Below are 27,469 nucleotides of genomic sequence, written 5' to 3' on the forward strand. Positions count from 1 at the left end.
CAATTAATAAACACTCACCTTTTTCTCTAAGTACCTTGTCCTGGTCTGCTTCTGGGTTCTGGCGTAGTAAACCGTGACAACACTAGCAATACTCTCTCCCTCTCTCTCCAAATGGGCTGTGGTACACAACACTAGCAATACTCTCTCTCTCTCTCTCTCCAGATGGGCTGTGGTACACAACACTAGCAATACTCTCTCTCTCTCTCTCTCTCTCCAAATGGGCTGTGGTACACAACACTAGCAATACTCTCTCTCTCTCTCTCCAAATGGGCTGTGGTACACAACACTAGCAATACTCTCTCTCTCTCTCTCCAGATGGGCTGTGGTACACAACACTAGCAATACTCTCTCTCTCTCTCTCCAGATGTAGCTAGCTAGCATAGCCAACCTTAAAACCATAAGTTATGCACGAGGCAGGACGACTAAGCACAAAGGTACTTTATGAATACATGCAAAACATGGTAGAGCAGTAGCATCCCACAAAACCAACGCATCAGATATTCTCCTTCTCATGAATATTGTCCCATATAGTAGCAAAGAAAAAGAAAAAAACATTTGTCTAGACTTTTTATGACATGCTTGCATACATTACTTAGGAAGCTAGGAGGGCTATCGGCACAACAGAGGAGGGTACAATGCCTCGGTCACAAAGAGTCTGATTGTGGCTGGAATGTGGTCTGTTCCCAGGAGGACTAGAGAGGGCCGGCACAAAGGGAAAACCCACACGGAGAGTACTTTTCTTCTGGCATGTACAGGAAGCAAAATGAGAACTATGAAGTTTGACACCGACTATTCAAAGGACCCTACAATACCTTGCTCTGCAGACAGAGCAGACAGAGTCCCATGCAGGCTTAAGAGAGGGGCCCAGGAGAAAGGAAGGGCTGGCAAAGTCTCCGTCATGTGAAAGCGTGTCCATACATCTGACACCTCAGAGGTTAATGCTACTTGGAGGATAAAGAGTGATTGGGAGGCTGGTGGTGTGGAGCTGGTGGTGTGGAGCTGGTGGGAGACTGGTGGTGTGGAGCTGGTGGGAGGCTGGTGGTGTGGAGCTGGTGGGAGACTGGTGGTGTGGAGCTGGTGGTGTGGAGCTGGTGGGAGGCTGGTGGTGTGGAGCTGGTGGGAGACTGGTGGTGTGGAGCTGGTGGGAGACTGGTGGTGTGGAGCTGGTGGGAGACTGGTGGTGTGGAGCTGGTGGGAGACTGGTGGTGTGGAGCTGGTGGTGTGGAGCTGGTTGGAGACTGGTGGTGTGGAGCTGGGGGTGTAGAGCTGGTGGGAGACTGGTGGTGTGGAGCTGGTGGGAGACTAGTAGTGTGGAGCTGGTGGGAGACTAGTGGTGTGGAGCTGGTGGGAGACTGGTGGAGTGTAGCTGGTGTGAGGCTGGTGGTGTGGAACTGGTGGGAGACTGGTGGTGTGGAGCTGGTGGGAGACTAGTGGTGTGGAGCTGGTGGGAGACTGGTGGTGTGGAGCTGGTGGTGTGGAGCTGGTGGGAGACTGGTGGTGTGGAGCTGGTGGGAGACTGGTGGAGTGTAGCTGGTGGGAGACTGGTGGTGTGGAGCTGGTGGGAGACTGGTGGTGTGGAGCTGGTGGGAGGCTGGTGGTGTGGAGCTGGTGGGAGACTGGTGGTGTGGAGCTGGTGGGAGACTGGTGGTGTGGAGCTGGTGGGAGGCTGGTGGTGTGGAGCTGGTGGGAGACTGGTGGTGTTGAACTGGTGGTAGACTAGTGGTGTGGAGCTGGTGGGAGACTAGTGGTGTGGAGCTGGTGGTGTGGAGCTGGTGGGAGGCTGGTGGTGTGGAGCTGGTGGGAGACTGGTGGTGTGGAGCTGGTGGGAGACTGGTGGTGTGGAGCTGATGGTGTGGAGCTGGTTGGAGACTGGTGGTGTGGAGCTGGGGGTGTAGAGCTGGTGGGAGACTGGTGGTGTGGAGCTGGTGGGAGACTAGTAGTGTGGAGCTGGTGGGAGACTAGTGGTGTGGAGCTGGTGGGAGACTGGTGGAGTGTAGCTGGTGTGAGGCTGGTGGTGTGGAACTGGTGGGAGACTGGTGGAGTGTAGCTGGTGTGAGGCTGGTGGTGTGGAACTGGTGGGAGACTGGTGGTGTGGAGCTGGTGGGAGACTAGTGGTGTGGAGCTGGTGGGAGACTGGTGGAGTGTAGCTGGTGGGAGACTGGTGGTGTGGAGCTGGTGGTGTGGAGCTGGTGGGAGACTGGTGGTGTGGAGCTGGTGGGAGACTGGTGGTGTGGAGCTGGTGGTGTGCAGCTGGTGTGAGGCTGGTGGTGTGGAACTGGTGGGAGACTGGTGGTGTGGAGCTGGTGGTGTGGAGCTGGTTGGAGACTAGTGGTGTGGAGACTGGTGTTGGTTACGCCCCACAGCTCCACACATAAAAAAAAAAAATATATATATATATATATAAATAAAACATTTTCCTTAAAGTATATATATTTTTTGTAGTAACTACAACAACAGATACTTAAATAAATTTTCTCCTTGAAACATTTAATTGAAATACTGTAGAATTCCATTCATTCCTATGGAGAACTGCTCCTACTGGGGAGTGCCAAGATGGCCGACCGGTGGCCAATACATATCATCAGCAATCCAGGGTTTATATAGGTAATTGGTTAGAATCAACGTGAGGGGCCAAGGGCATGTCCCTACTGAACTGATGACATCGCCTGTCATTTTGTCCTCTTCCTGGGCTGCGGTTCAAATGCCCACATATTCACTATATAGTCCAAAAGTAGTGCACTATATAAGGACTAGGGGGGCATTCGGGATGCATACATACCTGTAGCTCAGTTGGTAGTGCGTTGCGCTTGCAACGCCAGGGTTGTGGATTCGTTTCCCACGGGGGGCCACCATGAAAAAATGTATGCACTCACTAACTGTAAGACGCTCTGGTTCATGCAGTAAACCTAATATTGCCTTTCTTCCAACCTCAAGTTGACAATATAATCTGTGAAGACAGAGCGTCCGAACCGCAGGGTAGAGGCCTTAGAGGGCGTCAGAAGAGGACTTGAAAAGCAGTCCGTACTACAGGGTAGAGGCCTTAGAGGGCGTCAGAAGAGGACTTGAAAAGCAATTAATAATTCATTTGAACAACTGAGGAAAAGTCGTTGCTATATGTACCAGTATCATCATCCAATCTGAACAGAAGTTACAGGAAAGAAACAAAACAAAGGTCAACTATGATGTTAACTACATTACATACACTTTGGCTGTTCCTGTCCCCCTCTACTCCAGTAGCCTACATAGTCTCAGGCTGTTCCTGTCCCCCTCTACTACAGTAGTCTACATAGTCTCTGGCTGTTCCTGCCCCCCTCTACTCCAGAAGACTACATTACATAATCTCTGGCTGTTCCTGCCCCCCTCTACTCCAGTAGCCTACATAGTCTCTGGCTGTTCCTGCCCCCTCTACTCCAGTAGCCTACATAGTCTATGGCTGTTCCTGCCTGCATCTACTCCAGTAGACTACATAGTCTCTGGCTGTTCCTGCCCCATTCTACTCCAGTAGCCTACATAGTATCTGGCTGTTCCTGCCCCCATCTACTCCAGAAGACTACATTACATAGTCTCTGGCTGTTCCTGCCCCCCTCTACTACAGTAGCCTACATAGTCTCTGGCTGTTCCTGCCCCCTCTACTCCAGAAGACTACATTACATAGTCTCTGGCTGTTCCTGCCCCCCTCTACTCCAGTAGCCTACATAGTCTCTGGCTGTTCCTGCCCCCTCTACTCCAGTAGACTACATTACATAGTCTCTGGCTGTTCCTGCCCCCCTCTACTCCAGTAGCCTATATAGTCTCTGGCTGTTCCTGCCCGCATCTACTCCAGTAGACTACATAGTCTCTGGCTGTTCCTGCCCCCTCTACTCCAGTAGCCTATATAGTCTCTGGCTGTTCCTGCCCCCTCTACTCCAGTAGACTACATAGTCTCTGGCTGTTCCTGCCCCCTCTACTCCAGTAGACTACATTACATAGTCTCTGGCTGTTCCTGCCCCCTCTACTCCAGTAGCCTACATAGTCTCTGGCTGTTCCTGCCCCCTCTACTCCAGTAGACAACATAGTCTCTGGCTGTTCCTGCCCCCCTCTACTCCAGTAGACTACATAGTCTCTGGCTGTTCCTGCCCCCTCTACTCCAGTAGACTACATAGTCTCTGGCTGTTCCTGCCCCCTCTACTCCAGTAGCCTACATTACATCGTCTCTGGCTGTTCCTGTCCCCCTCCACTACAGTAGCCTACATAGTATCTGGCTGTTCCTGCCCCCTCCACTACAGTAGCCTACATAGTATCTGGCTGTTCCTGCCCCCTCCACTACAGTAGCCTACATAGTATCTGGCTGTTCCTGCCCCCTCCACTCCAGTAGCCTACATAGCTCTGGCTGTTCCTGCCCCCTCTACTCCAGTAGCCTACATTACATCGTCTCTGGCTGTTGCTGTCCCCCTCTACCCCAGTAGTCAACTTGTTCTCAGGCTGTTCCTGCCCCCTCCACTCCAGTAGCCTACATAGTCTCTGGCTGTTCCTGCCCCCTCTACTACAGTAGCCTACATAGTATCTGGCTGTTCCTGCCCCTCCACTACAGTAGCCTACATAGTATCTGGCTGTTCCTGCCCCCCTCTACTACAGTAGCCTACATAGTCTCTGGTGTTCCTGCCCCCCTCTACTCCAATAGACTACATTACATAGTCTGTGGCTGTTCCTGCCACCCTCTACTCCAATAGCCTACATAGTATCTGGCTGTTCCTGATCCCCTCTACTCCAGTAGCCTACATAGTATCTGGCTGTTCCTGATCCCCTCTCCTCCAGTAGCCTACATAGTCTCTGGCTGTTCCTGCCCCCCCTCTACTACAGTAGCCTACATAGTATCTGGCTGTTCCTGCCCCCCTCTACTCCAGTAGCCTACATAGTATCTGGCTGTTCCTGATCCCCTCTACTCCAGTAGCCTACATAGTCTCTGGCTGTTCCTGCCCCCCTCTACTACAGTAGCCTACATAGTCTCTGGCTGTTCCTGCCCCCCTCTACTCCAGTAGCCTACATAGGCTCTGGCTGTTCCTGCACCACTCTACTCCAGTAGCCTACATAGTATCTGGCTGTTCCTGCCCCCCTCTACTCCAATAGCCTACATAGTCTCTGGCTGTTCCTGCCCCCCTCTACTCCAGTAGCCTACATTACATCGTCTCTGGCTGTTCCTGCCCCCCTCTACTCCAGTAGCCTACATTACATCGTCTCTGGCTGTTCCTGCCCCCCTCTACTCCAGTATCCTACATAGTATCTGGCTGTTCCTGCCCCCTCCACTCCAGTAGCCTACATAGTATCTGGCTGTTCCTGTCCCCCTCTACTCCAGTAGCCTACATAGTATCTGGCTGTTCCTGCCCCCTCCACTACAGTAGCCTACATAGTATCTGGCTGTTCCTGCCACCCTCTACTCCAGTAGACTACATAGTCTCTGGCTGTTCCTGCCCTCTACTCCAGTAGACTACATAGTCTCTGGCTGTTCCTGCCCCCTCTACTCCAGTAGCCTACATTACATCGTCTCTGGCTGTTCCTGTCCCCCTCCACTACAGTAGCCTACATAGTATCTGGCTGTTCCTGCCCCCTCCACTACAGTAGCCTACATAGTATCTGGCTGTTCCTGCCCCCTCCACTACAGTAGCCTACATAGTATCTGGCTGTTCCTGCCCCCTCCACTCCAGTAGCCTACATAGGCTCTGGCTGTTCCTGCCCCCTCTACTCCAGTAGCCTACATTACATCGTCTCTGGCTGTTCCTGTCCCCCTCTACTCCAGTAGTCAACTTGTTCTCAGGCTGTTCCTGCCCCCTCCACTCCAGTAGCCTACATAGTCTCTGGCTGTTCCTGCCCCCCTCTACTACAGTAGCCTACATAGTATCTGGCTGTTCCTGCCCCCTCCACTACAGTAGCCTACATAGTATCTGGCTGTTCCTGCCCCCTCTACTACAGTAGCCTACATAGTCTCTGGTGTTCCTGCCCCCCTCTACTCCAATAGACTACATTACATAGTCTGTGGCTGTTCCTGCCACCCTCTACTCCAGTAGCCGACATAGTATCTGGCTGTTCCTGACCCCCTCTACTACAGTAGCCTACATAGTCTATGGCTGTTCCTGCCTGCATCTACTCCAGTAGACTACATAGTCTCTGGCTGTTCCTGCCCCATTCTACTCCAGTAGCCTACATAGTATCTGGCTGTTCCTGCCCCCATCTACTCCAGAAGACTACATTACATAGTCTCTGGCTGTTCCTGCCCCCCCTCTACTACAGTAGCCTACATAGTCTCTGGCTGTTCCTGCCCCCCTCTACTCCAGAAGACTACATTACATAGTCTCTGGCTGTTCCTGCCCCCATCTACTCCAGTAGCCTACATAGTCTCTGGCTGTTCCTGCCCCCTCTACTCCAGTAGACTACATTACATAGTCTCTGGCTGTTCCTGCCCCCCTCTACTCCAGTAGCCTATATAGTCTCTGGCTGTTACTGCCCGCATCTACTCCAGTAGACTACATAGTCTCTGGCAGTTCCTGCCCCCTCTACTCCAGTAGCCTATATAGTCTCTGGCTGTTCCTGCCCCCTCTACTCCAGTAGACTACATAGTCTCTGGCTGTTCCTGCCCCCTCTACTCCAGTAGACTACATTACATAGTCTCTGGCTGTTCCTGCCCCCCTCTACTCCAGTAGACTACATAGTCTCTGGCTGTTCCTGCCCCCTCTACTCCAGTAGACAACATAGTCTCTGGCTGTTCCTGCCCCCCTCTACTCCAGTAGACTACATAGTCTCTGGCTGTTCCTGCCCCCTCTACTCCAGTAGACTACATAGTCTCTGGCTGTTCCTGCCCCCTCTACTCCAGTAGCCTACATTACATCGTCTCTGGCTGTTCCTGTCCCCCTCCACTACAGTAGCCTACATAGTATCTGGCTGTTCCTGCCCCCTCCACTACAGTAGCCTACATAGTATCTGGCTGTTCCTGCCCCCTCCACTACAGTAGCCTACATAGTATCTGGCTGTTCCTGCCCCCTCCACTCCAGTAGCCTACATAGCTCTGGCTGTTCCTGCCCCCTCTACTCCAGTAGCCTACATTACATCGTCTCTGGCTGTTCCTGTCCCCCTCTACTCCAGTAGACTACATTACATAGTCTCTGGATGTTCCTGCCCCCCTCTACTCCAGTAGCCTATATAGTCTCTGGCTGTTACTGCCCGCATCTACTCCAGTAGACTACATAGTCTCTGGCTGTTCCTGCCCCCTCTACTCCAGTAGCCTATATAGTCTCTGGCTGTTCCTGCCCCCTCTACTCCAGTAGACTACATAGTCTCTGGCTGTTCCTGCCCCCTCTACTCCAGTAGACTACATTACATAGTCTCTGGCTGTTCCTGCCCCCCTCTACTCCAGTAGACTACATAGTCTCTGGCTGTTCCTGCCCCTCTACTCCAGTAGACAACATAGTCTCTGGCTGTTCCTGCCCCCTCTACTCCAGTAGACTACATAGTCTCTGGCTGTTCCTGCCCCCTCTACTCCAGTAGACTACATAGTCTCTGGCTGTTCCTGCCCCCTCCACTACAGTAGCCTACATAGTATCTGGCTGTTCCTGCCCCCTCCACTCCAGTAGCCTACATAGCTCTGGCTGTTCCTGCCCCCTCTACTCCAGTAGCCTACATTACATCGTCTCTGGGTGTTCCTGTCCCCCTCTACTCCAGTAGTCAACTTGTTCTCAGGCTGTTCCTGCCCCCTCCACTCCAGTAGCCTACATAGTCTCTGGCTGTTCCTGCCCCTCTACTACAGTAGCCTACATAGTATCTGGCTGTTCCTGCCCCCTCCACTACAGTAGCCTACATAGTATCTGGCTGTTCCTGCCCCCCTCTACTACAGTAGCCTACATAGTCTCTGGTGTTCCTGCCCCCCTCTACTCCAATAGACTACATTACATAGTCTGTGGCTGTTCCTGCCACCCTCTACTCCAGTAGCCGACATAGTATCTGGCTGTTCCTGACCCCCTCTACTACAGTAGTCTACATAGTCTCAGGCTGTTCCTGCCCCCCTCTACTACAGTAGACTACATAGTCTCTGGCTGTTCCTGACCCCCTCTACTACAGTAGTCTACATAGTCTCAGGCTGTTCCTGCCCCCCTCTACTACAGTAGACTACATAGTCTCTGGCTGTTCCTGCCCCCTCCACTCCAGTAGCCTACATAGTCTCTGGCTGTTCCTGCCCCCCTCTACTCCAGTAGCCTACATAGTCTCTGGCTGTTCCTGCCCCTCTACTCCAGTAGCCTACATAGGCTCTGGCTGTTCCTGCCCCCCTCTACTCCAGTAGCCTACATAGTATCTGGCTGTTCCTGATCCCCTCTATTCCAGTAGCCTACATAGTATCTGGCTGTTCCTGATCCCCTCTACTCCAGTAGCCTACATAGTCTCTGGCTGTTCCTGCCCCCCCTCTACTACAGTAGCCTACATAGTATCTGGCTGTTCCTGCCCCCCTCTACTCCAGTAGCCTACATAGTATCTGGTTGTTCATGATCCCCTCTACTCCAGTAGCCTACATAGTCTCTGGCTGTTCCTGCCCCCCCTCTACTACAGTAGCCTACATAGTCTCTGGCTGTTCCTGCCCCCCTCTACTCCAGTAGCCTACATAGGCTCTGGCTGTTCCTGCCCCACTCTACTCCAGTAGCCTACATAGTATCTGGCTGTTCCTGCCCCCCTCTACTCCAATAGCCTACATAGTCTCTGGCTGTTCCTGCCCCCCTCTACTCCAGTAGCCTACATTACATCGTCTCTGGCTGTTCCTGCCCCCCTCTACTCCAGTAGCCTACATTACATCGTCTCTGGCTGTTCCTGCCCCCCTCTACTCCAGTATCCTACATAGTATCTGGCTGTTCCTGCCCCCTCCACTCCAGTAGCCTACATAGTATCTGGCTTTTCCTGTCCCCCTCTACTCCAGTAGCCTACATAGTATCTGGCTGTTCCTGCCCCCTCCACTACAGTAGCCTACATAGTATCTGGCTGTTCCTGCCCCCCTCTACTCCAGTAGACTACATAGTCTCTGGCTGTTCCTGCCCTCTCTACTCCAGTAGACTACATAGTCTCTGGCTGTTCCTGCCCCCTCTACTCCAGTAGCCTACATTACATCGTCTCTGGCTGTTCCTGTCCCCTCCACGACAGTAGCCTACATAGTATCTGGCTGTTCCTGCCCCCTCTACTACAGTAGCCTACATAGTATCTGGCTGTTCCTGCCCCCTCCACTACAGTAGCCTACATAGTATCTGGCTGTTCCTGCCCCTCCACTCCAGTAGACTACATAGTCTCTGGCTGTTCCTGCCCCTCTACTCCAGTAGCCTACATTACATAGTCTCTGGCTGTTCCTGTCCCCTCCACTACAGTAGCCTACATAGTATCTGGCTGTTCCTGCCCCTCCACTACAGTAGCCTACATAGTATCTGGCTGTTCCTGCCCCTCCACTACAGTAGCCTACATAGTATCTGGCTGTTCCTGCCCCCTCTACTCCAGTAGCCTACATAGCTCTGGCTGTTCCTGCCCCCCTCTACTCCAGTAGCCTACATTACATCGTCTCTGGCTGTTCCTGCCCCCCTCTACTCCAGTAGACTACATTACATAGTCTCTGGATGTTCCTGCCCCCTCTACTCCAGTAGCCTACATAGTCTCTGGCTGTTACTGCCCGCATCTACTCCAGTAGACTACATAGTCTCTGGCTGTTCCTGCCCCTCTACTCCAGTAGCCTATATAGTCTCTGGCTGTTCCTGCCCCCTCTACTCCAGTAGACTACATAGTCTCTGGCTGTTCCTGCCCCCTCTACTCCAGTAGACCATTACATAGTCTCTGGCTGTTCCTGCCCCCTCTACTCCAGTAGACTACATAGTCTCTGGCTGTTCCTGCCCCCTCTACTCCAGTAGACAACATAGTCTCTGGCTGTTCCTGCCCCCTCTACTCCAGTAGACTACATAGTCTCTGGCTGTTCCTGCCCCCTCTACTCCAGTAGACTACATAGTATCTGGCTGTTCCTGCCCCCTCCACTACAGTAGCCTACATAGTATCTGGCTGTTCCTGCCCCCTCCACTCCAGTAGCCTACATAGCTCTGGCTGTTCCTGCCCCCTCTACTCCAGTAGCCTACATTACATCGTCTCTGGGTGTTCCTGTCCCCCTCTACTCCAGTAGTCAACTTGTTCTCAGGCTGTTCCTGCCCCCTCCACTCCAGTAGCCTACATAGTCTCTGGCTGTTCCTGCCCCCCTCTACTACAGTAGCCTACATAGTATCTGGCTGTTCCTGCCCCCTCCACTACAGTAGCCTACATAGTATCTGGCTGTTCCTGCCCCCTCTACTACAGTAGCCTACATAGTCTCTGGTGTTCCTGCCCCCCTCTACTCCAATAGACTACATTACATAGTCTGTGGCTGTTCCTGCCACCCTCTACTCCAGTAGCCGACATAGTATCTGGCTGTTCCTGACCCCCTCTACTACAGTAGTCTACATAGTCTCAGGCTGTTCCTGCCCCCCTCTACTACAGTAGACTACATAGTCTCTGGCTGTTCCTGACCCCCTCTACTACAGTAGTCTACATAGTCTCAGGCTGTTCCTGCCCCCCTCTACTACAGTAGACTACATAGTCTCTGGCTGTTCCTGACCCCCTCCACTCCAGTAGCCTACATAGTCTCTGGCTGTTCCTGCCCCCCTCTACTCCAGTAGCCTACATAGGCTCTGGCTGTTCCTGCCCCCTCTACTCCAGTAGCCTACATAGGCTCTGGCTGTTCCTGCCCCCCTCTACTCCAGTAGCCTACATAGTATCTGGCTGTTCCTGATCCCCTCTATTCCAGTAGCCTACATAGTATCTGGCTGTTCCTGATCCCCCTCTACTCCAGTAGCCTACATAGTCTCTGGCTGTTCCTGCCCCCCCTCTACTACAGTAGCCTACATAGTATCTGGCTGTTCCTGCCCCCCTCTACTCCAGTAGCCTACATAGTATCTGGTTGTTCATGATCCCCTCTACTCCAGTAGCCTACATAGTCTCTGGCTGTTCCTGCCCCCTCTACTACAGTAGCCTACATAGTCTCTGGCTGTTCCTGCCCCCTCTACTCCAGTAGCCTACATAGGCTCTGGCTGTTCCTGCCCCACTCTACTCCAGTAGCCTACATAGTATCTGGCTGTTCCTGCCCCCCTCTACTCCAATAGCCTACATAGTCTCTGGCTGTTCCTGCCCCCCTCTACTCCAGTAGCCTACATTACATCGTCTTTGGCTGTTCCTGCCCCCCTCTACTCCAGTAGCCTACATTACATCGTCTCTGGCTGTTCCTGCCCCCCTCTACTCCAGTATCCTACATAGTATCTGGCTGTTCCTGCCCCCTCCACTCCAGTAGCCTACATAGTATCTGGCTGTTCCTGTCCCCCTCTACTCCAGTAGCCTACATAGTATCTGGCTGTTCCTGCCCCCTCCACTACAGTAGCCTACATAGTATCTGGCTGTTCCTGCCCCCCTCTACTCCAGTAGCCTACATAGTCTCTGGCTGTTCCTGCCCCCTCTACTCCAGTAGACTACATAGTCTCTGGCTGTTCCTGCCCCCTCTACTCCAGTAGCCTACATTACATCGTCTCTGGCTGTTCCTGTCCCCCTCCACGACAGTAGCCTACATAGTATCTGGCTGTTCCTGCCCCCTCCACTACAGTAGCCTACATAGTATCTGGCTGTTCCTGCCCCCTCCACTACAGTAGCCTACATAGTATCTGGCTGTTCCTGCCCCCCTCCACTCCAGTAGCCTACATAGGCTCTGGCTGTTCCTGCCCCCCTCTACTCCAGTAGCCTACATTACATCGTCTCTGGCTGTTCCTGTCCCCCTCTACTCCAGTAGTCAACTTGTTCTCAGGCTGTTCCTGCCCCCTCCACTCCAGTAGCCTACATAGTCTCTGGCTGTTCCTGCCCCCCTCTACTACAGTAGCCTACATAGTATCTGGCTGTTCCTGCCCCCTCCACTACAGTAGCCTACATAGTATCTGGCTGTTCCTGCCCCCCTCTACTACAGTAGCCTACATAGTCTCTGGTGTTCCTGCCCCCCTCTACTCCAATAGACTACATTACATAGTCTGTGGCTGTTCCTGCCACCCTCTACTCCAGTAGCTGACATAGTATCTGAGTGTTCCTGACCCCCTCTACTACAGTAGTCTACATAGTCTCAGGCTGTTCCTGCCCCCCTCTACTACAGTAGACTACATAGTCTCTGGCTGTTCCTGACCCCCTCTACTACAGTAGTCTACATAGTCTCAGGCTGTTCCTGCCCCCCTCTACTACAGTAGACTACATAGTCTCTGGCTGTTCCTGACCCCCTCCACTCCAGTAGCCTACATAGTCTCTGGCTGTTCCTGCCCCCCTCTACTCCAGTAGCCTACATAGGCTCTGGCTGTTCCTGCCCCCTCTACTCCAGTAGCCTACATAGGCTCTGGCTGTTCCTGCCCCCCTCTACTCCAGTAGCCTACATAGTATCTGGCTGTTCCTGATCCCCTCTACTCCAGTAGACTACATAGTCTCTGGCTGTTCCTGCCCCCCGTCTACTACAGTAGCCTACATAGTATCTGGCTGTTCCTGCCCCCCTCTACTCCAGTAGCCTACATAGTATCTGGCTGTTCCTGATCCCTTTCTACTCCAGTAGCCTACATAGTCTCTGGCTGTTCCTGCCCCCTCTACTACAGTAGCCTACATAGTCTCTGGCTGTTCCTGCCCCCCTCTACTCCAGTAGCCTACATAAGCTCTGGCTGTTCCTGCCCCACTCTACTCCAGTAGCCTACATAGTATCTGGATGTTCCTGCCCCCCTCTACTCCAATAGCCTACATAGTCTCTGGCTGTTCCTGCCCCCCTCTACTCCAGTAGCCTACATTACATCGTCTCTGGCTGTTCCTGCCCCCTCTACTCCAGTAGCCTACATTACATCGTCTCTGGCTGTTCCTGCCCCCTCTACTCCAGTAGCCTACATAGTATCTGGCTGTTCCTGCCCCTCCACTCCAGTAGCCTACATAGTATCTGGCTGTTCCTGTCCCCTCTACTCCAGTAGCCTACATAGTATCTGGCTGTTCCTGCCCCTCTACTACAGTAGCCTACATAGTATCTGGCTGTTCCTGCCCCCTCCACTACAGTAGCCTACATAGTATCTGGCTGTTCCTACCCCCCCTCTACTACAGTAGCCTACATAGTATATGGCTGTTCCTGCCCCCCTCTACTCCAGTAGTCTACATAGTCTCAGGCTGTTCCTGCCCCCCTCTACTACAGTAGACTACATGACATAGTCTGTGGCTGTTCCTGCCCCCCTCTACTCCAGTAGCCGACACAGTATCTGGCTGTTCCTGACCCCTCTACTACAGTAGCCTACATAGTCTCAGGCTGTTCCTGCCCCCCTCTACTACAGTAGACTACATAGTCTCTTGTGTTCCTGCCCCCCTCTACTCCAGTAGACTACATTACATAGTCTGTGGCTGTTCCTGCCCCCCTCTACTCCAGTAGCCGACATAGTATCTGGCTGTTCCTGACCCCTCTACTACAGTAGCCTACATAGTCTCTGGCTGTTCCTGCCCCCCTCTACTCCAGTAGACTACATTACATAGTCTCTGGCTGTTCCTGCCCCCATCTACTCCATTAGCCTACATAGTCTCAGACTGTTCCTGCCCCCATCTACTCCAGTAGCCTACATAGTCTCAGGCTGTTCCTGCCCGCATCTACTCCAGTAGCCTACATAGTCTCAGGCTGTTCCTGCCCGCATCTACTCCAGTAGACTACACAGTCTCTGGCTGTTCCTGCCCCCCTCTACTCCAGTAGCCTACATAGTCTCTGGCTGTTCCTGCCCCCCTCTACTCCAGTAGCCTACATAGTCTCTGGCTATTCCTGCCCCCCTCTACTCCAGTAGCCTACATAGTCTCTGGCTGTTCCTGCCCCCCTCTACTCCAGTAGCCTACATAGTCTCTGGCTATTCCTGCCCCCCTGTACTCCAGTAGCCTACATAGTCTCTGGCTATTCCTGCCCCCCTCTACTCCAGTAGCCTACATAGTATCTGGCTGTTCCTGCCCCCCTCTACTACAGTAGACTACATAGTCTCTGGCTGTTCTTGCCCCCTCTACTCCAGTAGACTACATTGCATAGTCTCTGGCTGTTCCTGCCCCCCTCTACTACAGTAGACTACATTATATCGTCTCTGGCTTTTCCTGCCCCCCTCTACTCCAGCAAACTACATAGTCTCTGGCTGATCCTGTCCCCCTCTAATCCAGTAGCCGACGTATTCTCTGGTTGTTCCTGCCCCCCTCTACTCCAGTAGCCTACATAGTCTCAGGCTATTCCTACGCCCCTCTACTCCAGTAGCCTACATAGTCTCAGGCTGTTCCTGCCCCCTCTACTCCAGTAGCCTACATAGTCTCTGGCTGTTCCTGCCCCCCTCTACTCCAGTAGCCTACATAGTCTCTGGCTGTTCCTGCCCGCATCTACTCCAGTAGACTACATAGTCTCTGGCTGTTCCTGTCCCCCTCTACTCCAGTAGCCTACATAGTATCTGGCTGTTCCTGATCCCCTCTACTCCAGTAGCATACATAGTATCTGGCTGTTCCTGCCCCCTCCACTCCAGTAGCCTACATAGGCTCTGGCTGTTCCTGCCCCCTCTACTCCTGTAGCCTACATTACATCGTCTCTGGCTGTTCCTGTCCCCCTCTACTCCAGTAGTCAACTTGTTCTCAGGCTGTTCCTGCCCCCTCCACTCCAGTAGCCTACATAGTATCTGGCTGTTCCTGCCCCCATCTACTACAGTAGCCTACATAGTATCTGGCTGTTCCTGCCCCCTCCACTACAGTAGCCTACATAGTATCTGGCTGTTCCTGCCCTTTCTACTACAGTAGCCTACATAGTATCTGGCTGTTCCTGCCCCCCTCTACTACAGTAGTATACATAGTCTCAGGCTGTTCCTGCCCCCCTCTACTACAGTAGACTACATAGTCTCTGGTGTTCCTGCCCCCCTCTACTCCAATAGACTACATTACATAGTCTGTGGCTGTTCCTGCCACCCTCTACTCCATTAGCCGACATAGTATCTGGCTTTTCCTGACCCCCTCTACTACAGTAGTCTACATAGTCTCATGCTGTTCCTGCCCACCTCTACTACAGTAGACTACATAGTCTCTGGTGTTCCTGCCCCCCTCTACTCCAATAGACTACATTACATAGTCTGTGGCTGTTCCTGCCCCCCTCTACTCCAGTAGCCGACATAGTATCTGGCTGTTCCTGACCCCCTCTACTACAGTAGCCGACATAGTATCTGGCTGTTCCTGCCCCCCTCTACTAAATTAGACTACATAGTCTCTGGCTGTTCCTGCCCCCCTCTACTCCAGTAGACTACATTACATAGTCTCTGGCTGTTCCTGCCCCCCTCTACTCCAGTAGCCTACATTACATTGTATCTGGCTGTTCCTGCCCCCTCTACTACAGTAGCCTACATAGTATCTGGCTGTTCTTGCCCCCCTCTACTAAATTAGACTACATAGTCTCTGGCTGTTCCTGCCCCCCTCTACTCCAGTAGCCTACATTACATAGTCTCTGGCTGTTCCTGCCCCCCTCTACTCCAGTAGCCTACATTACATTGTCTCTGGCTGTTCCTGCCCCCCTCTACTCCAGTAGCCTACATTACATTGTCTCTGGCTGTTCCTGCCCCCCTCTACTCCAGTAGCCGACATAGTATCTGGCTGTTCCTGACCTCCTCTACTACAGTAGCCAACATAGTATCTGGCTGTTCCTGCCCCCCTCTACTAAATTAGACTACATAGTCTCTGCCTGTTCCTGCCCCCCTCTACTCCAGTAGCATACATTACATCGTCTCTGGCTGTTCCTGTCCCCCTCTACTCCAGTAGCCTACATAGTATCTGGCTGTTCCTGATCCCCTCTACTCCAGTAGCATACATAGTATCTGGCTGTTCCTGCCCCCTCCACTCCAGTAGCCTACATTACATCGTCTCTGGCTGTTCCTGTCCCCCTCTACTCCAGTAGTCAACTTGTTCTCAGGGTGTTCCTGCCCCCTCCACTCCAGTAGCCTATATAGTATCTGGCTGTTCCTGCCCCCATCTACTACAGTAGCCTACATAGTATCTGGCTGTTCCTGCCCCCTCCACTACAGTAGCCTACATAGTATCTGGCTGTTCCTGCCCCCCTCTACTACAGTAGCCTACATAGTATCTGGCTGTTCCTGCCCCCCTCTACTACAGTAGTCTACATAGTCTCAGGCTGTTCCTGCCCCCCTCTACTACAGTAGACTACATAGTCTCTGGTGTTCCTGCCCCCCTCTACTCCAATAGACTACATTACATAGTCTGTGGCTGTTCCTGCCACCCTCTACTCCAGTAGCCGACATAGTATCTGGCTGTTCCTGACCCCCTCTACTACAGTAGTCTACATAGTCTCAGGCTGTTCCTGCCCCCCTCTACTACAGTAGACTACATAGTCTCTGGTGTTCCTGCCCCCTCTACTCCAATAGACTACATTACATCGTCTGTGGCTGTTCCTGCCCCCCTCTACTCCAGTAGCCGACATAGTATCTGGCTGTTCCTGACCCCCTCTACTACAGTAGCCTACATAGTATCTGGCTGTTCCTGCCCCCCTCTACTAAATTAGACTACATAGTCTCTGGCTGTTACTGCCCCCCTCTACTCCAGTAGCCTACATTACATTGTCTCTGGCTGTTCCTGCCCCCTCTACTCCAGTAGCCTACATAGTATCTGGCTGTTCCTGATCCCCTCTACTCCAGTAGCCTACATAGTATCTGGCTGTTCCTGCCCCCTCCACTCCAGTAGCCTACATAGGCTCTGGCTGTTCCTGCCCCCTCTACTCCAGTAGCCTACATTACATCGTCTCTGGCTGTTCCTGTCCCCCTCTACTCCAGTAGCCTACATAGTATCTGGCTGTTCCTGCCCCCCTCTACTCCAGTAGCCTACATAGTATCTGGCTGTTCCTGCCCCCTCCACTACAGTAGCCTACATAGTATCTGGCTGTTCCTGCCCCCTCCACTACAGTAGCCTACATAGTATCTGGCTGTTCCTGCCCCCTCCACTACAGTAGCCTACATCGTCTCTGGCTGTTCCTGCCCCCCTGTACTCCAGTAGCCTACATAGTATCTGGCTGTTCCTGCCCCCCTCTACTCCAGTAGACTACATAGTATCTGGCTGTTCCTGCCCCCTCCACTACAGTAGCCCACATAGTATCTGGCTGTTCCTGCCCCCCTCTACTACAGTAGCCTACATAGTATCTGGCTGTTCCTGCCCCCTCCACTACAGTAGCCTACATAGTATCTGGCTGTTCCTGCCCCCTCCACTACAGTAGCCTACATAGTATCTGGCTGTTCCTGCCCCCCTCTACTACAGTAGCCTACATAGTATATGGCTGTTCCTGCCCCCCTCTACTCCAGTAGTCTACATAGTCTCAGGCTGTTCCTGCCCCCCTCTACTACTGTAGACTACATTACATAGTCTGTGGCTGTTCCTGCCCCCCTCTACTCCAGTAGCCGACATAGTATCTGGCTGTTCCTGACCCCTCTACTACAGTAGCCTACATAGTCTCAGGCTGTTCCTGCCCCCCTCTACTACAGTAGACTACATAGTCTCAGGTGTTCCTGCCCCCCTCTACTCCAGTAGACTACATTACATCGTCTGTGGCTGTTCCTGCCCCCCTCTACTCCAGTAGACTACATTACATCGTCTCTGGCTGTTTCTGCCCCCCTCTACTCCAGTAGCCGACATAGTATCTGGCTGTTCCTGCCCCCCTCTACTACAGTAGACTACATAGTCTCTGGTGTTCCTGCCCCCCTCTACTCCAGTAGACTACATTACATAGTCTGTGGCTGTTCCTGCCCCCCTCTACTCCAGTAGCCGACATAGTATCTGGCTGTTCCTGACCCCTCTACTACAGTAGCCTACATAGTCTCAGGCTGTTCCTGCCCCCCTCTACTACAGTAGACTACATAGTCTCTGGCTGTTACTGCCCCCTTCTACTCCAGTAGACTACATTACATCGTCTGTGGCTGTCCCTGCCCCCCTCTACTCCAGTAGACTACATTACATCGTCTGTGGCTGTTTCTGCCCCCCTCTACTCCAGTAGCCTACATAGTCTCTGGCTGTTCCTGCCCCCCTCTACTCCAGTAGACTACATTACATCGTCTGTGGCTGTTCCTGCCCCCCTCTACTCCAGTAGCCTACATAGTCTCTGGCTGTTCCTGCCCCCCTTTACTCCAGTAAACTACATAGTCTCTGGCTGTTCCTGCCCCCATCTACTCCAGTAGCCTACATAGTCTCTGGCTGTTCCTAACACCTCTACTCAAGTAGCCTAAATAGTATCAGGCTGTTCCTGCCCCCCTCTACTCCAGTAGACTACATAGTCTCTGGCTATTCCTGCCCCCCTCTACTCCAGTAAACTACACAGTATCTGGCTGTTCCTGCCCCCCCTCTACTCCAGTAGCCTACATAGTCTCTGGCTATTCCTGCCCCCCTCTACTCCAGTAGCCTACATAGTCTCTGGCTGTTCCTGCCCACTCTACTCCAGTAGCCTACATAGTATCTGGCTGTTCCTGCCCCCCTCTACTCCAGTAGACTACATTGCATAGTCTCTGGCTGTTCCTGCCCCCTCTACTCCAGTAGCCTACATAGTATCTGGCTGTTCCTGCCCCCCTCTACTCCAGTAGACTACATTGCATAGTCTCTGGCTGTTCCTGCCCCCTCCACTCAAGTAGCCTAAATAGTATCGTGCTGTGCCTGCCCCCCTCTACTCCAGTAGACTACATTACATCGTCTCTGGCTGTTCCTGTCACAATCTACTCCAGTAGACTACATAGTCTCTGGCTGTTCCTGCCCCCCTCTACTCCAGTAGCCGACATAGTATCTGGCTGTTCCTGACCCCCTCTACTACAGTAGCCTACATAGTATCTGGCTGTTCCTGCCCCCCTCTACTAAATTAGACTACATAGTCTCTGGCTGTTCCTGCCCCCCTCTACTCCAGTAGCCTACATTACATAGTCTCTGGCTGTTCCTGCCCCCCTCTACTCCAGTAGCCTACATTACATTGTCTCTGGCTGTTCCTGCCCCCCTCTACTCCAGTAGAATACATTACATTGTCTCTGGCTGTTCCTGCCCCCCTCTACTCCAGTAGCCGACATAGTATCTGGCTGTTCTTGACCTCCTCTACTACAGTAGCCAACATAGTATCTGGCTGTTCCTGCCCCCTCCACTCCAGTAGCCTACATTACATCGTCTCTGGCTGTTCCTGTCCCCCTCTACTCCAGTAGTCAACTTGTTCTCAGGGTGTTCCTGCCCCCTCCACTCCAGTAGCCTACATAGTATCTGGCTGTTCCTGCCCCCCTCTACTACAGTAGCCTACATAGTATCTGGCTGTTCCTGCCCCCTCCACTACAGTAGCCTACATAGTATCTGGCTGTTCCTGCCCCCCTCTACTACAGTAGCCTACAAGTATCTGGCTGTTCCTGCCCCCCTCTACTACAGTAGTCTACATAGTCTCAGGCTGTTCCTGCCCCCCTCTACTACAGTAGACTACATAGTCTCTGGTGTTCCTGCCCCCTCTACTCCAATAGACTACATTACATAGTCTGTGGCTGTTCCTGCCACCCTCTACTCCAGTAGCCGACATAGTATCTGGCTGTTCCTGACCCCCTCTACTACAGTAGTCTACATAGTCTCAGGCTGTTCCTGCCCCCCTCTACTACAGTAGACTACATAGTCTCTGGTGTTCCTGCCCCTCTACTCCAATAGACTACATTACATCGTCTGTGGCTGTTCCTGCCCCCCTCTACTCCAGTAGCCGACATAGTATCTGGCTGTTCCTGACCCCCTCTACTACAGTAGCCTACATAGTATCTGGCTGTTCCTGCCCCCCTCTACTAAATTAGACTACATAGTCTCTGGCTTATACTGCCCCCCTCTACTCCAGTAGCCTACATTACATTGTCTCTGGCTGTTCCTGCCCCCTCTACTCCAGTAGCCTACATAGTATCTGGCTGTTCCTGATCCCCTCTACTCCAGTAGCCTACATAGTATCTGGCTGTTCCTGCCCCCTCCACTCCAGTAGCCTACATAGGCTCTGGCTGTTCCTGCCCCCTCTACTCCAGTAGCCTACATTACATCGTCTCTGGCTGTTCCTGTCCCCCTCTACTCCAGTAGCCTACATAGTATCTGGCTGTTCCTGCCCCCCTCTACTCCAGTAGCCTACATAGTATCTGGCTGTTCCTGCCCCCTCCACTACAGTAGCCTACATAGTATCTGGCTGTTCCTGCCCCCTCCACTACAGTAGCCTACATAGTATCTGGCTGTTCCTGCCCCTCCACTACAGTAGCCTACATCGTCTCTGGCTGTTCCTGCCCCCTGTACTCCAGTAGCCTACATAGTATCTGGCTGTTCCTGCCCCCTCTACTCCAGTAGACTACATAGTATCTGGCTGTTCCTGCCCCCTCCACTACAGTAGCCCACATAGTATCTGGCTGTTCCTGCCCCCCTCTACTACAGTAGCCTACATAGTATCTGGCTGTTCCTGCCCCCTCCACTACAGTAGCCTACATAGTATCTGGCTGTTCCTGCCCCTCCACTACAGTAGCCTACATAGTATCTGGCTGTTCCTGCCCCCTCTACTACAGTAGCCTACATAGTATATGGCTGTTCCTGCCCCCTCTACTCCAGTAGTCTACATAGTCTCAGGCTGTTCCTGCCCCCTCTACTACTGCAGAATACATTACATAGTCTGTGGCTGTTCCTGCCCCCTCTACTCCAGTAGCCGACATAGTATCTGGCTGTTCCTGACCCCTCTACTACAGTAGCCTACATAGTCTCAGGCTGTTCCTGCCCCCTCTACTACAGTAGACTACATAGTCTCAGGTGTTCCTGCCCCCTCTACTCCAGTAGACTACATTATATCGTCTGTGGCTGTTCCTGCCCCCTCTACTCCAGTAGACTACATTACATCGTCTCTGGCTGTTTCTGCCCCCCTCTACTCCAGTAGCCGACATAGTATCTGGCTGTTCCTGCCCCCTCTACTACAGTAGACTACATAGTCTCTGGTGTTCCTGCCCCCTCTACTCCAGTAGACTACATTACATAGTCTGAGGCTGTTCCTGCCCCCCTCTACTCCAGTAGCCGACATAGTATCTGGCTGTTCCTGACCCCTCTACTACAGTAGCCTACATAGTCTCAGGCTGTTCCTGCCCCCCTCTACTACAGTAGACTACATAGTCTCTGGCTGTTCCTGCCCCCTTCTACTCCAGTAGACTACATTACATCGTCTGTGGCTGTTCCTGCCCCCTCTACTCCAGTAGACTACATTACATCGTCTGTGGCTGTTTCTGCCCCCTCTCTACTCCAGTAGCCTACATAGTCTCTGGCTGTTCCTGCCCCCTCTACTCCAGTAGACTACATTACATCGTCTGTGGCTGTTCCTGCCCCCTCTACTCCAGTAGCCTACATAGTCTCTGGCTGTTCCTGCCCCCCTTTACTCCAGTAAACTACATAGTCTCTGGCTGTTCCTGCCCCGCATCTACTCCAGTAGACTAAATAGTCTCTGGCTGTTCCTGCCCCACTCTACTCCAGTAGCCTACATCGTCTCTGGCTTTTCCTGCCCCCTCTACTCCAGTAGCCTACATAGTCTCTGGCTGTTCCTTTCCCCCTCTACTCCAGTAGCCTACATAGTCTCTGGCTGTTCCTGTCCCCCTCTACTCCAGTAGCCTGCATAGTCTCTGGCTGTTCCTGCCACCCTCTACTCCAGTAGCCTACATAGTCTCTGGCTGTTCCTGCCCGCATCTACTCCAGTAGCCTACATCGTCTCTGGCTTTTCCTGCCACCCTCTACTCCAGTAGCCTACATAGTATCTGGCTGTTCCTGCCCCCTCCACTCCAGTAGCCTACATAGTCTCAGGCTTTTCCTGTCCCCCTCTACTCCAGTAGCCTACATAGTCTCAGGCTGTTCCTGCCACCCTCTACTCCAGTAGCCTACATAGTCTCAGGATGTTACTGCCCCCCTCTACTCCAGTAGGCTACATCGTCTCTGGCTTTTCCTGCCCCCCTCTACTCCAGTAGCCTACATAGTTTCTGGCTGTTCATGCACCTTCTACTCCAGTAGCCTATATAGTCTCTGGCTGTTCCTGCCCCCTCTACTCCAGTAGCCTACATAGTATCTGGCTGTTCCTGCCCGCTCTACTCCAGTAGCCTACATTACATCGTCTCTGGCTGTTCCTGTCCCCATCTACTACAGTAGTCAACATGTTCTCAGGCTGTTCCTGCCCCCTCTACTCCAGTAGCCTACATAGTATCTGGCTGTTCCTGCCCCCCTCTACTACAGTAGCCTACATAGTATCTGGCTGTTCCTGCCCCCTCCACTACAGTAGCCTACATAGTATCTGGCTGTTCCTGCCCCCCTCTACTACAGTAGCCTACATAGTATCTGGCTGTTCCTGCCCCCCTCTACTACAGTAGTCTACATAGTCTCAGGCTGTTCCTGCCCCCCTCTACTACAGTAGACTACATAGTCTCTGGTGTTCCTGCCCCCATCTACTCCAGAAGACTACATTACATAGTCTCTGGCTGTTCCTGCCCCCTCTACTCCAGTAGCCGACATAGTATCTGGCTGTTCCTGACCCCCTCTACTACAGTAGCCTACATAGTCTCAGGCTGTTCCTGCCCCCCTCTACTACAGTAGACTACATAGTCTCTGGCTGTTCCTGCCCCCCTTTACTCCAGTAGCCTACATAGTTTCTGGCTGTTCCTGCACCCCTCTACTCCAGTAGCCTACATAGTCTCAGGCTGTTCCTGCCCGCATCTACTCCAGTAGACTACATAGTCTCAGGCTGTTTCCTGCCCCCTCTACTCCAGTAGCCTACATAGTCTCTGGCTGTTCCTGCCCACTCTACTCCAGTAGCCTACATAGTCTCTGGCTGTTCTTGCCCCCTCTACTCCAGTAGACTACATTGCATAGTCTCTGGCTGTTCCTGCCCCCCTCTACTCCAGTAGCCTACATAGTCTCTGGCTGTTCTTCCCCCCTCTACTCCAGTAGACTACATTGCATAGTCTCTGGCTGTTCCTGCCCCACTCTACTCCAGTAGCCTACATAGTCTCTGGCTATTCCTGCCCCCCTCTACTACAGTAGACTACATTACATCGTCTCTGGCTTTTCCTGACCCCCTCTACTCCAGCAAACTACATAGTCTCTGGCTGATCCTGCCCCCCTCTAATCCAGTAGCCGACGTAGTCTCTGGCTGTTCCTGCCCCCTCTACTCCAGTAGCCTAAATAGTCTCAGGCTATTCCTACCCCCCTCTACTCCAGTAGCCTACATAGTCTCTGGCTGTTCCTGCCCGCATCTACTCCAGTAGACTACATAGTCTCTGGCTGTTCCTGCCCGCATCTACTCCAGTAGCCTACATAGTCTCTGGCTGTTCCTGCCCGCATCTACTCCAGTAGACTACATAGTCTCTGGCTGTTCCTGCCCGCATCTACTCCAGTAGACTACATAGCCTCTGGCTGTTCCTGCCCCCCTCTACTCCAGTTGCCTACATCGTCTCTGGCTGTTCCTGCCCCCCTCTATCCAGTAGACAACATTACATAGTCTCTGGCTGTTCCTGCCCGCATCTACTCCAGTAGACTACATAGTCTCTGGCTGTTCCTGGCCCCTCTACTCCAGTAGCCTAGATAGTCACAGGCTGTTCCTGCCAACCTCTACTCCAGTAGCCTACATAGTATCTGGCTGTTCCTGCCCCCTCCACTCCAGTAGCCTACATAGTCTCAGGCTTTTCCTGTCCCCCTCTACTCCAGTAGCCTACATAGTCTCAGGCTGTTCCTGCCACCCTCTACTCCAGTAGTCTACATAGTCTCTGGCTGTTCCTGCCCCCCTCTACTCCAGTAGCCTACATAGTCTCAGGATGTTCCTGCCCCCTCTACTCCAGTAGCCTACATAGTATCTGGCTGTTCCTGCCCCCTCTACTCCAGTAGCCTACATAGTCTCTGGCTGTTCCTGCCCCCCTCTACTCCAATAGACTACATAGTCTCTGGCTGTTCCTGCCCCCCTCTACTCCAGTAGACTACATTACATCGTCTCTGGCTTTTCCTGCCCCCCTCTACTCCAGTAGACTACATTACATAGTCTCTGGCTGTTCCTGCCCCCCTCTACTCCAGTACACTACATAGCCTCTGGCTGTTCCTGCCCCCCTCTACTCCAGTAGCCTACATCGTTTCTGGCTGTTCCTGCCCCCCTCTATCCAGTAGACAACATTACATAGTCTCTGGCTGTTCCTGCCCGCATCTACTCCAGTAGACTAAATAGTCTCTGGCTGTTCCTGCCCCACTCTACTCCAGTAGCCTACATCGTCTCTGGCTTTCCCTGCACCCCCCTCTACTCCAGTAGCCTACATAGTCTCTGGCTGTTCCTGGCCCCTCTACTCCAGTAGCCTACATAGTCTCAGGCTGTTCCTGCCCCCTCTACTCCAGTAGCCTACATAGTCTCTGGCTGTTCCTGCCACCCTCTACTCCAGTAGCCTACATAGTCTCTGGCTGTTCCTGCCCCCCTCTACTCCAGTAGCCTACATAGTATCTGGCTGTTCCTGCCCCCCTCTACTCCAGTAGACTACATAGTATCTGGCTGTTCCTGCCCCCTCCACTACAGTAGCCTACATAGTATCTGGCTGTTCCTGCCCCCTCCACTACAGTAGCCTACATAGTATCTGGCTGTTCCTGCCCCCTCCACTACAGTAGCCTACATAGTATCTGGCTGTTCCTGCCCCCTCCACTACAGTAGCCTACATAGTATCTGGCTGTTCCTGCCCCCCTCTACTACAGTAGCCTACATAGTATATGGCTGTTCCTGCCCCCCTCTACTCCAGTAGTCTACATAGTCTCAGGCTGTTTCTTCCCCCCTCTACTACTGAAGAATACATTACATAGTCTGTGGCTGTTCCTGCCCCCCTCTACTCCAGTAGCCGACATAGTATCTGGCTGTTCCTGACCCCTCTACTACAGTAGCCTACATAGTCTCAGGCTGTTCCTGCCCCCCTCTACTACAGTAGACTACATAGTCTCAGGTGTTCCTGCCCCCCTCTACTCCAGTAGACTACATTACATCGTCTGTGGCTGTTCCTGCCCCCTCTACTCCAGTAGACTACATTACATCGTCTCTGGCTGTTTCTGCCCCCCTCTACTCCAGTAGCCGACATAGTATCTGGCTGTTCCTGCCCCCCTCTACTACAGTAGACTACATAGTCTCTGGTGTTCCTGCCCCCTCTACTCCAGTAGACTACATTACATAGTCTGTGGCTGTTCCTGCCCCCCTCTACTCCAGTAGCCGACATAGTATCTGGCTGTTCCTGACCCCTCTACTACAGTAGCCTACATAGTCTCAGGCTGTTCCTGCCCCCCTCTACTACAGTAGACTACATAGTCTCTGGCTGTTACTGCCCCCTTCTACTCCAGTAGACTACATTACATCGTCTGTGGCTGTTCCTGCCCCCCTCTACTCCAGTAGACTACATTACATCGTCTGTGGCTGTTTCTGCCCCCCTCTACTCCAGTAGCCTACATAGTCTCTGGCTGTTCCTGCCCCCCTCTACTCCAGTAGACTACATTACATCGTCTGTGGCTGTTCCTGCCCCCCTCTACTCCAGTAGCCTACATAGTCTCTGGCTGTTCCTGCCCCCCTTTACTCCAGTAAACTACATAGTCTCTGGCTGTTCCTGCCCGCATCTACTCCAGTAGACTAAATAGTCTCTGGCTGTTCCTGCCCCACTCTACTCCAGTAGCCTACATCGTCTCTGGCTTTTCCTGCCCCCCCTCTACTCCAGTAGCCTACATAGTCTCTGGCTGTTCCTTTCCCCCTCTACTCCAGTAGCCTACATAGTCTCTGGCTGTTCCTGTCCCCCTCTACTCCAGTAGCCTGCATAGTCTCTGGCTGTTCCTGCCACCCTCTACTCCAGTAGCCTACATCGTCTCTGGCTTTTCCTGCCACCCTCTACTCCAGTAGCCTACATAGTATCTGGCTGTTCCTGCCCCCTCCACTCCAGTAGCCTACATAGTCTCAGGCTTTTCCTGTCCCCCTCTACTCCAGTAGCCTACATAGTCTCAGGCTGTTCCTGCCACCCTCTACTCCAGTAGCCTACATAGTCTCAGGATGTTACTGCCCCCCTCTACTCCAGTAGGCTACATCGTCTCTGGCTTTTCCTGCCCCCCTCTACTCCAGTAGCCTACATAGTTTCTGGCTGTTCATGCACCTTCTACTCCAGTAGCCTATATAGTCTCTGGCTGTTCCTGCCCCCTCTACTCCAGTAGCCTACATAGTATCTGGCTGTTCCTGCCCGCTCTACTCCAGTAGCCTACATTACATCGTCTCTGGCTGTTCCTGTCCCCATCTACTACAGTAGTCAACATGTTCTCAGGCTGTTCCTGCCCCCTCTACTCCAGTAGCCTCATAGTATCTGGCTGTTCCTGCCCCCTCTACTACAGTAGCCTACATAGTATCTGGCTGTTCCTGCCCCTCCACTACAGTAGCCTACATGGTATCTGGCTGTTCCTGCCCCCCTCTACTACAGTAGCCTACATAGTATCTGGCTGTTCCTGCCCCCTCTACTACAGTAGTCTACATAGTCTCAGGCTGTTCCTGCCCCCTCTACTACAGTAGACTACATAGTCTCTGGTGTTCCTGCCCCCATCTACTCCAGAAGACTACATTACATAGTCTCTGGCTGTTCCTGCCCCCCTCTACTCCAGTAGCCGACATAGTATCTGGCTGTTCCTGACCCCCTCTACTACAGTAGCCTACATAGTCTCAGGCTGTTCCTGCCCCCTCTACTACAGTAGACTACATAGTCTCTGGCTGTTCCTGCCCCCCTTTACTCCAGTAGCCTACATAGTCTCTGGCTGTTCCTGCACCTCTCTACTCCAGTAGCCTACATAGTCTCAGGCTGTTCCTGCCCGCATCTACTCCAGTAGACTACATAGTCTCAGGCTGTTTCTGCCCCCCTCTACTCCAGTAGCCTACATAGTCTCTGGATGTTCCTGCCCACTCTACTCCAGTAGCCTACATAGTCTCTGGCTGTTCTTGCCCCCTCTACTCCAGTAGACTACATTGCATAGTCTCTGGCTGTTCCTGCCCCCCTCTACTCCAGTAGCCTACATAGTCTCTGGCTGTTCTTCCCCCCTCTACTCCAGTAGACTACATTGCATAGTCTCTGGCTGTTCCTGCCCCACTCTACTCCAGTAGCCTACATAGTCTCTGGCTATTCCTGCCCCCCTCTACTACAGTAGACTACATTACATCGTCTCTGGCTTTTCCTGACCCCCTCTACTCCAGCAAACTACATAGTCTCTGGCTGATCCTGCCCCCCTCTAATCCAGTAGCCGACGTAGTCTCTGGCTGTTCCTGCCCCCCTCTACTCCAGTAGCCTAAATAGTCTCAGGCTATTCCTACCCCCCTCTACTCCAGTAGCCTACA

General features: G+C 52.8%; 1 protein-coding gene across 1 annotated transcript in view; it reads right to left on the bottom strand.

Moving 5' to 3' along the window:
* LOC123492764 (extensin-3-like) overlaps positions 1 to 27,469 on the bottom strand; it is a 124,316-nt gene that overhangs the window by 76,676 nt on the left and 20,171 nt on the right. The window contains exons 3-5 of the mRNA XM_045225963.1: positions 2,035 to 2,325; positions 1,454 to 1,933; positions 813 to 1,277 (exon numbers count right to left, since the gene is read on the bottom strand). Of these exons, the coding sequence (XP_045081898.1) occupies positions 813 to 1,277; positions 1,454 to 1,933; positions 2,035 to 2,325 (1,236 nt within the window). The remainder of the gene's footprint in view (positions 1 to 812; positions 1,278 to 1,453; positions 1,934 to 2,034; positions 2,326 to 27,469) is intronic.

This window comes from Coregonus clupeaformis, chromosome 16, assembly GCF_020615455.1.
Source record: "Coregonus clupeaformis isolate EN_2021a chromosome 16, ASM2061545v1, whole genome shotgun sequence".
NCBI lineage: Eukaryota > Metazoa > Chordata > Actinopteri > Salmoniformes > Salmonidae > Coregonus > Coregonus clupeaformis.